Below are 11,529 nucleotides of genomic sequence, written 5' to 3'. Positions count from 1 at the left end.
CAGCAAAGAGGGATAGGCCAATGAGTGATATATGCTTCAGTCAGTGGCGTGCCGTGGGCCTGGGGCCTGGGCCTTCAGTGAGGTACTACACAGTCCCACCCGAATTAATCCACCTCATTATGATGCCATGGCTCTAGACACTATACATTTAGACAGAAACGCAGTATAACCAGGCGTTGCGTCACCTTGAAATTGACAAATTGACATTTTTGGGTAAACAGTGTTTACCCAAAAACATGACACAATCAATGAGTCTTTTCAATATTTCCCTTCACCTTTTCATTGTGCAGCTCCGTTGCCCTGCGCGCTTGTTCTTTGAGCTGTAGATCCACTCCGGTGTCCCCAAAAGTTTTCAAAAGCACCATTGCTTGTTAGTGCCCAGCCGTACTTTGGTGTCTCGTTGCTGCCTTGGTTAGACAACTCAAGTTTGCAAAGCCAGTGTGGCTCCAAACACCAAATCGATCACTTGCAAATAATAGGCATTCCCAGCAGTACAGTTTGCAGTGCTTCTCGGAGCCAAGGAGCCTGTGAGCCATTGACAGCGCTCGTAGTTGAAACTTTGAAAGTGGCGAGCGAACGAAGCCCTTTCCCGCCTGTGACAGGCTTTGTGGCGTCGGGCGACCTCTCCTTACAATGTCTAACTTTTCTTGAAAAGTTCGTCTTGAGAATGGCGTTATAATTATATCCTCGACCAAATCGATATCTTCTCCTCCTTCCGCCATTGTGGGTTGAAAAAACAGCTTAGTAGTACGCGAATTAATTCGTTTATCAAATTCAGTTTCCTAGATCTCCATAGGACCTGCCTCTCAATATTGGTAATCCAATCAAAAGACGTGCACGCACTACGCCTGCTAGCTGGCTCCTGTGTAACACTGGAGCCAGCCAGCAGGCGTACAATAGCCAACTCTAAAGCTGATTGGTTGACACTAAATTTTCATTTCCATTCACTATAAGCTACAAGCGCCCGCACTGTTGATTCTGAAGGCCTGAGGGCAGATTTTAGACCCCTGGCAACACATGATGGCTGAATATGATTGGATAAAAGATCTAACATAAAGACCAGCCCTCCAAATCTCAACCTGGGGCTGGAAGCAGTGCAACCAAGAGGAAAGCTATGAAATTAAGAGTATAACTCTTACTCTGGGGAATAATTTAATAAATATTTGTGGGAAAATATATTTTAAAAAAAATTATATTCTGATGATGTTTAGGCCAGCAGAGAAGGCCTTGCAGGCCCTGACGGCCCACCACTGGCTTCAGTAAGGTTGGCTTCTTAGCTATGGTTATGAACTGTACCGCAGAAATGGAACAAAAATCACAGAAAATCGATATTGTTGTGGCAGCTGCAGAGAAGTACTTGGGTGTACAAGATTTGACTTCAGAAGTGTTACATGGTGTGTTGAGTGGTGATCTTCTGTCCTCCCAGGTCGTTGGTATGGTGTAGGAGCAGGTAGAGTCAAAGAAGTGGAATGGGGTAGTGGGTTTTTAATGAGTGTAGGGTGAAAACACAGATGGAAGGGTGTTTTTTTATGTACTTTGTAAAAAATAAAAAGTGTAATGATTTACACTCCAGTCCAGTTGGTGGGTGTAAAGCACCTTGGGATTGCCAACTGCCATTTAAAAACCAAGAAGAAAAATAAGAACCTGTACTCCCTGGTCTTTGTTGAGCACATGACTCGATGTTTTCAGATATTTCCACAAAGATTTTTATAACTAACCCAAGACAGACCAGAGCCTGTCGTTTCCAATGGTAGCACATGAATCATAATGGGCAGAACAAGCAAGGAGGTGGGCAGTGCCAATGACGAGCTAGTGAGATCCTATTTACGCGTTCTAGCATTTATTTGTATATTTCCGTAAGGGAATGCCTACTTAGTAAAATTCGCAATAACATAAACGCAAAAAAAAAAAAAAAAATCGGCAAAGGTTAAAGTCTACAAAATGCAGTCCACTCTTACATATTTTATTTTTGAAAACATAAAACTATACGAGATCAAATGTTTAATCGATGAGAACATTTGCAAAATGTCGGCCAAAATCCATCTTCTCCCACTGCTGGCCACTTGGCTTCCTCTCCTCAACATATTTGGTAGTAAGTGGAATCGCCAACCGGGTAGTTCACATTTATACATCCGGTGAAATATCTGGTACATTTTTCTAGCTGCGATTGCCATTTGTGTTTTCATTGCATCACGTTTCAAGATGGCTGCCATTTCAGATGAACATTTTTCTTCCTTGCAAATTCTTTTAAAGGTAAGCTATCTACTGTTTGTCGGCTTTGCTGTATTTATTAGTGTGATACTCTTTGTGTTATCGGTTTGTTATATCAGTCGATGTATCGGTCGCTTTTGTTCATTTCGTAACGTTAGCTAGTTACGTTAACTAGTTTGATTATTATGGCTGGCTTGCTGTATGGAATAGGCTCTGATAAGTCTACAGTACTATAGCGGTGCGTAAAATCACTCGGGAAGAGTGGCGTGTATTCATGGGTGCCAAGGGAAGACAGGCTAACCCCAAAAACTGGACCAAGAAAAAAAGTATTTCCTTCAATTCCCAATAAGTTGAATGCATATCACCGGGAAAGCATCCGAGCGAGCGAGACGGTGCCCCTCTGAAAGATTAGTGGAATCTGGGTGGGTAGCTTGACAGGTAGGATGACTGACAGTGGAGGTGAATAGGTGGTCACGGGTCAGGTGACAGGAATGGATGAGACTGAGGCAGGAATTCCTTTAACCATAAAGTGGTATATTTACTGGGTAGTCTGTGCTGCATAAAAGGAAACAGAACAACATGTATCCAATCAAATTCATAATCACAAAGATCAAATCACAAATCATTCTTATTAACATAATTAGGTAATTCAGTTCAATAAGAAGTCAATAGGTATCCTCATTGAGTCATTTAGGCTCGGAACTATTCATCATAATCATGAAGAATAATACAAATAATTCAATCAGTGATTAATCAGTGGTTATTCAGTCTATAATCTCCATCAGTTTCATATCAGAATTGATCAGTTCAGCAAACAATGACGTTTCATATTTCATCCTTTTCAGGTTTGTCTTCATATGTACTTGTCATTTCATTACATATTAACCATATCAATGGCATAATTGGCCTGTGATGATCTGTAGGGCTGTGATCATTGCCCATTTACATTACACAATAGGTCTGAAGCATGCACTCCAAGGTAATAACTATAAACAATAACTGATGTCCCGATCGCAACAGATTGTTACCTTTCATCTGAACTGATTCGGTGGACTTACGTGGATTCATGGACGCACAGAACGTCTGGATTAGACGGAGTTAAGGAAGAGAAAGCAGCGAGCTTGGGCGATGGCGATTTCCTCCTTTTAATGAGTTGATCTGTCAGACATTTCCACCTTAAAAAGAGTTGTTGCCGCCCATAGACCTTTGTGTTTGCAAACATTGCAGCACGAGGGGCAATGCGCACCAGTTGGTTGCAGAACAAGGGAGTTCTTATAGAACGCCATCAAAAAGAGCCTCTAAACATGTTGCTTATGAGTGCATTTTTGTCTTATAATTGGATGTTAAGGCTCGTATGAGTGTCCTGTTTAATGTTTGTGTCATTATCGTAAATCAACTGCGTTGTACTGTAACGTAGGGCTGTAACGTAACAAAATGTGGAAAAAGGCAAGGGGTCTTTGTGTTTGCGTGTCCAAATTGGAAGAAAAAAAACATGACTCACCCTACTTGTAGAGAAATGCCAAACTGCTCTTTCGTCTATGACTCTGTCATACAGTAGGCTACATGCTTTTACTTTTTGTTGTCCTAACTAAAATGCTTGTTCACTAGCCTTACAACGAGGAGCCAGCTAGTTAATATTAATATCTAGCTATATATTGAACTTGCATCCTCTCAGGCCTATTGCATTATGTATGAATTTATGGTTGGATCAGAATTGCCATTATAATCATTGGCCAGTATGGAGAATTAAGTAAAACCACAAGTCAAAATCCCTATCTCCATCCATGGCCAATTTTAGTTACAGTGCATTCAGAAAGTATTGAGACCTAACTTTTTCCACATTGTTACATTACAGCCTAAGTCTGAAATTGATTCGTTTTCCCCCTCAATCTACGCACAATACCAAAGAAAAAGCAGGCTCAGAAATGTTTGCAAATGTATAAAAAAAGAACTTACAGAAGTATTCCGAACTTTGTTGAAGCACCTTTGGCAGCAATTACAGCCGAGTCTTTCTGGGTATGACGCTACAAACTTGCCACACCTGTATTTGGGGAGTTTCTTCCATCCTTCTCTGTAGATCCTCTCAAGCGCTGTCAGGTTGGATGGGGAGCGTCACTGCACAGCTATTTTCAGGTCTCTCCCGAGTTGTTCGATCGGGTTCAAGTCCGGGCTCTTCCTGGGCCATTCAAGGACATTCATAGACTTGTCCCGAAGCCACTCCTGTGTTGTCTTGGCTGTGTACTTAGGGTCATTGTCCTGTTGGAAGGTAAACCTTCACCCCAGTTGGAGTTCCTGAGCGCTCTGGAGTAGGTCTTTGTCAAGGATCTCTCTGTACTTTGCTCCGTTCATCTTTCCCTCGATCCTCACTAGTCTCCCAGTCCCTGCGGCTGAAAAACGTCCCCACAGCATGATGCTGCCACCACCATGCTTCACCATAGGGAAGGTGCCAGGTTTCCTCCAGACGTGACGCTTGGCATTCAGGCCAAAAATGGTTCAATCTTGGTTTCCTCAGACCAGAGAACCTTGTTTCTCATGGTCTGAGAGTCCTTTAGCTGCCTTTTGGCAAACTCCAAGCAGGCTGTCATGTGCCCTTTACTGAGGAGTGGTTTCCTTCTGGAAGGTTCTCCCATCTCCAGAGGAACTCTGAAGCTATGTCAGAGTGACCATCGGATTCTTGGTAACTTCACTGACCAAGGCCATTTTCGCCCCAATTGCTCAGTTTGACATGGGCGGCATGTTCTAGGAAGAGTCTTGGTGCTTCCGAACTGCTTCCATTTGAGAATGAGTGAGACCACTGTGTTCTTGGGGAATATTCATGCTGCATACATTTTTTGGTACCCTTCCCAGATCTGTGCCTCAACACAATCCTGTCTTGGAGCTCTATGGACAATTCCTTCGACCTCATGGCTTGGTTTTTGCTCTGACATGCACTGTCAACTGTGGGACCTTTATATAGACAGGTGTGTGCCTTTCCAAATCATGTTCAATCAATTGAATTTTGAATTTACCACAGGTGAACTCCAATCAAGTTGTAGAAACTTCAAGGATGATCAATGGAAACAGGATGCACCTGAACTCAATTTCAAGTCTCATAGCATAGGATCTGAATACTTATGTAAATAAGGCCTTTATTTGTAATACATTTGCAAAAATGTCTAAAAACATGTTTTCGCTTTGTCATTATGGGGTATTGTGTGTAGATTGAGGGAAACAATTTATTTAATACATTCTAGAATAAGGCTGTAACTAGTGATGTACTGATATGACATTTTTGGCCGATACCTAATATTTTCCTTGCCAAAAAAAGCGATACCGATAACCGATATTTAAAAAATTAGCGGCCTTTTACGCATTCTAGTACAGTTAAATAGTTAATGGACGCAGCGGTCTCAGTGCAAGAGGCGTCACTACAGTCCCTGGTTTGAATCCAGGCTGTATCATATCCGGCCGTGATTGGGAGTCCCACAGGGCGGCGCACAATTGGCCCAGCGCCGTCCTTTTTTTGGCCGTCATTGTAAATAAGAATTTGTTCTTAACTGACTTGCCTAGTTAAAAGGTTACACACACACACCAATAAGTTATTTTGTTGGCATTTACCCATGTCCCCATTACCAGTAAAACATAATCAAAACCTATTTCTTTCACTTACTTGCTGTGCTGTGTTGGTGTTCAGTTGTTTCATTCTCAACCAGGATTTCTATGGAACGCCGTTTGGGTGTCAAAAGATTCACATCAAATAACAGTTTGACGTGTCAAATAAGCTTGTTGACCAATCAGGACTTGAATATGACTGCACGTCACAATTTAATGTAATAGTCCGGTGGCCATTTGATTAGCTGTTCAGGAGTCTTATGGCTTGGGGGTAGAAGCTGTTAAGGAGCCTTTTGGTGCTCCGCTACCGCTTGCCGTGCGGTAGCAGAGAGAACAGTCTATGACTAGGGTGACTGGAGTCTAACAATTTTATGGGCTTTCCTGACACCGCATATTATATAGGTCCTGGATTGCGGGAAGCTTGGCCCCAGTGATGTACTGGGCCGTACGCACTACCCTCTGTAGTGCCTTACGGTCAGATACCAGGCGGTGATGCAAACGGGCAGGATGCTCTCGATGGTGCAGCTGTAGAACTTTGAGGATCTGGGGACCCATGCCAAATCTTGTGGCAATTGTAACCTTCTGCATCACTTTCAGAGGTACTTTTATTCCGTAGGCAAACTGCAAATTCCACTATTGTCCCTAATCCTTATTGTGGCTAGCTTCTCAAAACACGTAACCCGGTTCGGTCGAGTCTCACTAGCCAGATGAAGCTAGCTGGCTGCTTATAACCTTAGCTTTGGGCAACAGGGTTAAGTAGCTAGCTAGCTATTTATTTTCATGAACATGAAGTTCAATTTCAATAGGCGATCAAGTGGCTACCTAGCTAATACTTACAAGGATTCCTAACTCATTGCTAAGAATAATGGAAAGGACTGCAGTTTCTACTGGTCATTGTTTTCAGGCTGGTTGTATTGGTGCCATCTAGGTACCAAGCTAAAGCTAGCTAGCTACCCCTGAAGTTGCGGTTGAACAAATAAGGCTTAATTACCAACGCGGTATTGTAAACACATTGTTTGTGGCCGGTGTTTGCTTGCTTGTAGACTTTTGTAAAGCTTTGACAGTGCTACTTATAGTGGTGGCGCTTGGCTTGCACATGCAATTTCACAACACACAACATTCTATAATATAACTGTTATTTGATGTAAAAGTGAAAGCTTATTTAACACGCAAAGCCCCAAACGGCGTTCCATAGTATGTCATGAAGCTAATAGCAGTGACGCTATTACTGTAACTCCGGTAGGGCAACATCTGAAAAATAGCACACTTGGTGGTGTGTACCGGTGCTCGACCAGTTGGCGAAAGCCAACATCACCCACAACAGAGAACAATTTGATTGGGCAATGAATTCCATTATCTTGGCGTTAAATGGATTTTGCCTTTGAGTTGTCTCGCTGAAATTTTCTTACTCTTTCAAATGACTGCTTAACTTGACTGCTCGATCCACACAGCAGACATTGTGGGCTAGGTTAGGAATGTTGTGGCGTTGTGGCGTCAGCTTTGACATCGGTTTTGCACATCAGTGTGTAACTGGACAGACATCGGGCGGATACCGATGTTGGCATTTTTAGTTAATGTCGTCCGATTCCAATATGTTCACCGATATATCATGCATCCCTAGCTGTAACATAACAAAATGTGGAAAAGGTCAGGGTTCTGAATATTTTCTGAATGCACTGTAGCTAGCCACTGGAGAACAATACAACAATTCAAATGTTTTCTGTCAACGACATCTGGCTTTTGTTGTGATTGGTGTGAAGCCAAATCCAAACTGGCTTCCCTTGACTTTTTTTGGTGTGGGCCAGGGCCATTTATAGTTGAGCTCGTTCAGTTAGCTCAATGCTGATTGGCTTATTTGATAAAAAGCTCAATGCTGATTGGCTTATTTGATAAAGCTCGCTGGCTTCCCTTGCATTCAATGATAGATGGGCTACACATACAGAGGGGCACTTATTCGCTTGCTCGGATGCTTTCTCCGGTAAAATACATTCAGCCTCTTGTGAATTGAAGGAAAATGATGGCTTCCCTTGGCACCCATGAATACACGCCACTGTAAGGCTAGTCTTACCTATCCCATAATGTGCCTCTGTAGTCTATAGATGTTCACTGTGAGATCATTCAGGGCTCTTCTGTCTCTAATCCCTTTCATGTCGACTCACTACCATGAATGGGAGAAGGCTCCATCGAAGGACGCAGTGCGGCAGCTGTGTGCTGACAGCTTCCCTTCTGGAGCCCCTGAGTCATGGCGACTCGCGGAAAGTACAGCAGGGACCCTGTCTGTATCTGCCATCGAGGCAAAGGAGGTGAGTGTGAGAAAGTGAAGTAATTGCAATATCAGTCATCAACCAAGGAGAGAAACAGGGTGCACTGCACACAGACGGCAGCTTTCTAATTCTAACTGCCATTCACTAATTCAACAGATTCCAAGAAGCGTTTACATGTCAGGGACATAGTAAAGCATGGCGACCCGGGTTCAAAATCTGCGAAGGGCATTGTGCTGTCGCCATTTCCTACAATATTACTACAGAATGCAGGCCTACTGTATAGAACCACCAACATGACTCTGTACACATATGCTCTAAACCAGTGTCTCTCAAACCACCAGTGTTTGTCAAACTGATCATCTGGGAGAGGACACCAATTGATCCAGTGCTCTTCTCTTCCAGCTTATTGCAGCCCTGCACACCCTTTCTCACCACATCCTATTCCATAACCTGACAGCGCCCGAGCAGATCCTTGTGCTATTCCCCAAGTCATTCCACCCCAGCCTCAAGAACCTCATTACCAAGATTATGCTTGAGCACAGGTCTGTAGCCATTCCTCCCATGCTTACCACGGACCACTTTCTCATGGTTCTACAACGTACATGTCCAATTTTGGGAACTGAAATGGTGTCAAATGTTTGAAATATGGTTACTGATTTTTCTTTTCTTTTTGTAGCCCCCCATGGAGAAATGAGGCTCTGTCTAATCAAAGTAAGCATGTTCTTTCATATTCCAGCCCTATTCTATGAACTATCAGTTACGGAATGAGTGAGTAGTACCAACCCTGACACTGCCCCAACTGTTGGTTGAATGTTCTCCAGTTTCGCTGCCCCATCTAGTGGAGATGGACTGGAGAGTCGACATGAAGACGGCATCTGACTCGGTCAGTCGCATGGCTGTGCCCACCTGCCTGGTGCACATGAAGGTATGCCAATGTGCGCCATGCACGGGTCTCCACAAACATGTGTTCTCCTCACCATAATATTACAATTTTCTGCACTTTGTCACATACATCCAGTGCTTGACATGGGCAGGAGCTCACCGGAGCAGAGTACCGCCACCTCAAATGTTCTACTGCTCGAGTTCCTGCACCTCAGAATATTAGCTAAAAAGTATTGTACTGGTACCCATTTCAGTCAGTCAAGCACTGCTTTACATCCATGCACCGTAACACCTTTAAGAGCAATAACATTTATAAATGCTTAGATGATACACCAAGGGCTGGTTGAATTAGGTCTGGGTATAAGTGACTGTCACTAACATTGTGTTGCCATTGCAGGTGGAGGACTCCAGCTGTCTAAGGGGCAGTGGCGCTCTGTCATCGGTCACGGTGGAGTTGAGCAAGGAGACTCTGGACACCATGCTGGACGGCCTGGGCCGGATCCGTGACCAATTGTCAGTGGTGGCCGGAAAATGAGACCCCCTCACCGGAATGGCCACACCAGAGGCCTTGGGTGCATCATTCTCCATACTCTAAAGTGACTTTTACTCCTCATCTCCTCTCATTTATCTGCACAAATCTGAAAACAGAGAAATCAATTATGGGTGCCCATTTTCTACTAATCGACATGTCTCCGATGTAAACACTTGATAAAGTGGCTCACGCGATGTCAGTGACACAATGCCAGGGTATCAGCCACAAAGGTTTTGCGTCAGTGCCGTTTTAAGGAAAGTGGGAAAGAAGAGGTATCAATTTTAGACATGGGCTAAATGATGGAAAAGGAGAAGAGACTCTTTACTCTAGTCCCGGGGGGGGGAAGAAACAAACAATCCCATCATTAGCACTGATCTGGAGTGCCAGAGGGTCTTTTGAATTCAATCTTTGTCAATAAATTAAGAGATTAATGCTGAAGTCTGTCTTTTTACTGCTCTAGTACTAGGACCATCAAATCAGTCAATACACAGGACCAAGATATTGCAGAGCTGGATTACATGTATCAAATGTATTTTAGTCTCAGACCGTAAACAGTTAGTTACGGTTTATCTTCATTCAAATACAAAATTGCTTAAAGTAGTATGTTAATGCCTCATTTCCCTTACAATTATATTGTACACTGCAAATACAAGGCAGGCTACAGTCTCTTATTACAGCCTTTTTGTTACCAGGAGGCCCCTACATTTAACATGCAACTTAACAAGCCAAATCTTTGGTGTTGGGATCATCTTTCAAAGATTTCTATGAACAAATATTCCCATATCAAAACACCATATTAAACATTTTGATCAAGTGTGTTGATCTTGTTGCGTGGGAAAGTAGCAGTTAGTAGTGTGACGAAACCCATAACTAGCCTGCAGATATTGTTGCACACGCTTTGTCTAGGGGTCCTGTAACACGAATGTGTGCATTTGTGAGTAATCAACGTATGTGCTTAGATGTTGCAAAGGGATACCGCAAACTTACCTTGGTCCAGGGCCGACTCTTGACCTCTTGGTTGGCCGTCCAAGCGGATTTTTATTTGTTCAGATGGTGACGAAACCACCAACAGGCATGTCCAAACGAAAGGCCTCATGGCTACCAAACGTACCAGCAGCCTCACAGCTTGCAAGCTGAGACGCTGACTGACGATCACCCTAATTGGCAGCACTAATCAAATGTATTTATATAGCCCTTACATCAGCTGATATCTCAAAGTGCTGTACAGAAACCCAGCCTAAAACCCCAAACAGGTGTGCTTATCAACCAAGCTCAGCACCTGGACCCGGTCGCTGCCATCTGGGGGATTGAGTGTGAAAGGGTATCCTGGACTGTGTCCATTAGTGGTAGAATTTTTTTATTTACCTAGGCAAGTCAGTTAAGAATTTGTTCTTACTAACAATGACGGCCAAACCAAGACGACTCTAGGCCAATTATGCGCTGCCCTATGGGACTCCCAATCACGGCCGGTTGCGATTCAGCCTGAAAGTATAAATCATTTCAAATTCACTACATTAAGCAGAGACGGCACCATTTTCTTTTTTTACAGATAGCCAGGTGCACACTCCAACACTAACACGGTTTAGTGAGTCCGCCAGATCGGAGGTAGGGATGACCAGGGATGTTCTCTTGATAAGTGTGTGAATTTGACCATTTTCCTGTCCTGCTAAGCATTCAAAATGTAATGAGTACTTTTGAGTGTCAGGGAAAATATAAGGAGTAAAAAGTACATAATTTTCTTTAGGAATATAGTGTAGTAAAAGTTGTCAAAAATGTAAATAGTAAAAGTACAGATACCCAAAAAACTACACCACTGTTACTGCATTCACACAGTATTTTGCCTGGTAAATTGTTTTCTCCCAATGTTTATATGACCCCCAAACAGGCCCATTCTTGCCCGCATACGCCTTTTATACCTCCCGTGTACATGCCGTGGACGAGTGGTTGTAGTGGTGTCCAGATGTGGGTGGTTGTCTATTTTCATAATTCCATTGAATATACACCATAACAAAAATCCATTATTAATTTGTTTAGGCAGATCCTAAGAAA

General features: G+C 43.2%; 1 protein-coding gene across 2 annotated transcripts; it reads left to right on the top strand.

Moving 5' to 3' along the window:
• The first annotated feature begins 2,148 nt into the window (after positions 1-2,148).
• Positions 2,149-9,918, top strand: commd9 (COMM domain containing 9). Of its 2 annotated transcripts, XM_039017086.1 has the most exons (6): positions 2,149-2,253; positions 7,980-8,105; positions 8,469-8,608; positions 8,743-8,777; positions 8,888-8,991; positions 9,346-9,483. In XM_039017086.1, exons 1-6 carry the CDS (start codon positions 2,203-2,205, stop codon positions 9,481-9,483), a joined length of 594 nt encoding a protein of 197 aa, XP_038873014.1. In that variant the 5' UTR covers positions 2,149-2,202. The 2 variants fall into 2 exon arrangements, with proteins under 2 accessions (XP_038873014.1, XP_038873013.1); XM_039017085.1 differs by lacking the exon at positions 2,149-2,253 and having other exon boundaries at positions 7,935-8,105; positions 9,346-9,918.
• Positions 9,919-11,529: the final 1,611 nt, after the last annotated feature.

The sequence above is a fragment of the Salvelinus namaycush genome, chromosome 21 (assembly GCF_016432855.1).
Source record: "Salvelinus namaycush isolate Seneca chromosome 21, SaNama_1.0, whole genome shotgun sequence".
Classification (NCBI taxonomy): Eukaryota; Metazoa; Chordata; class Actinopteri; order Salmoniformes; family Salmonidae; genus Salvelinus; species Salvelinus namaycush.
This window is presented reverse-complemented; position numbering and strand designations above follow the sequence as displayed.

Bases quoted from the DNA above. Each gene is read 5' to 3' on its own strand.
- commd9 (XM_039017086.1), top strand. From the start codon at position 2,203: ATGGCTGCCATTTCAGATGAACATTTTTCTTCCTTGCAAATTCTTTTA. The intron at 8,609-8,742 runs GTCTGTAGCCAT...TTCTTTTTGTAG, and splicing joins AAGATTATGCTTGAGCACAG to CCCCCCATGGAGAAATGAGG. The intron at 8,778-8,887 runs GTAAGCATGTTC...AATGTTCTCCAG, and splicing joins TGAGGCTCTGTCTAATCAAA to TTTCGCTGCCCCATCTAGTG.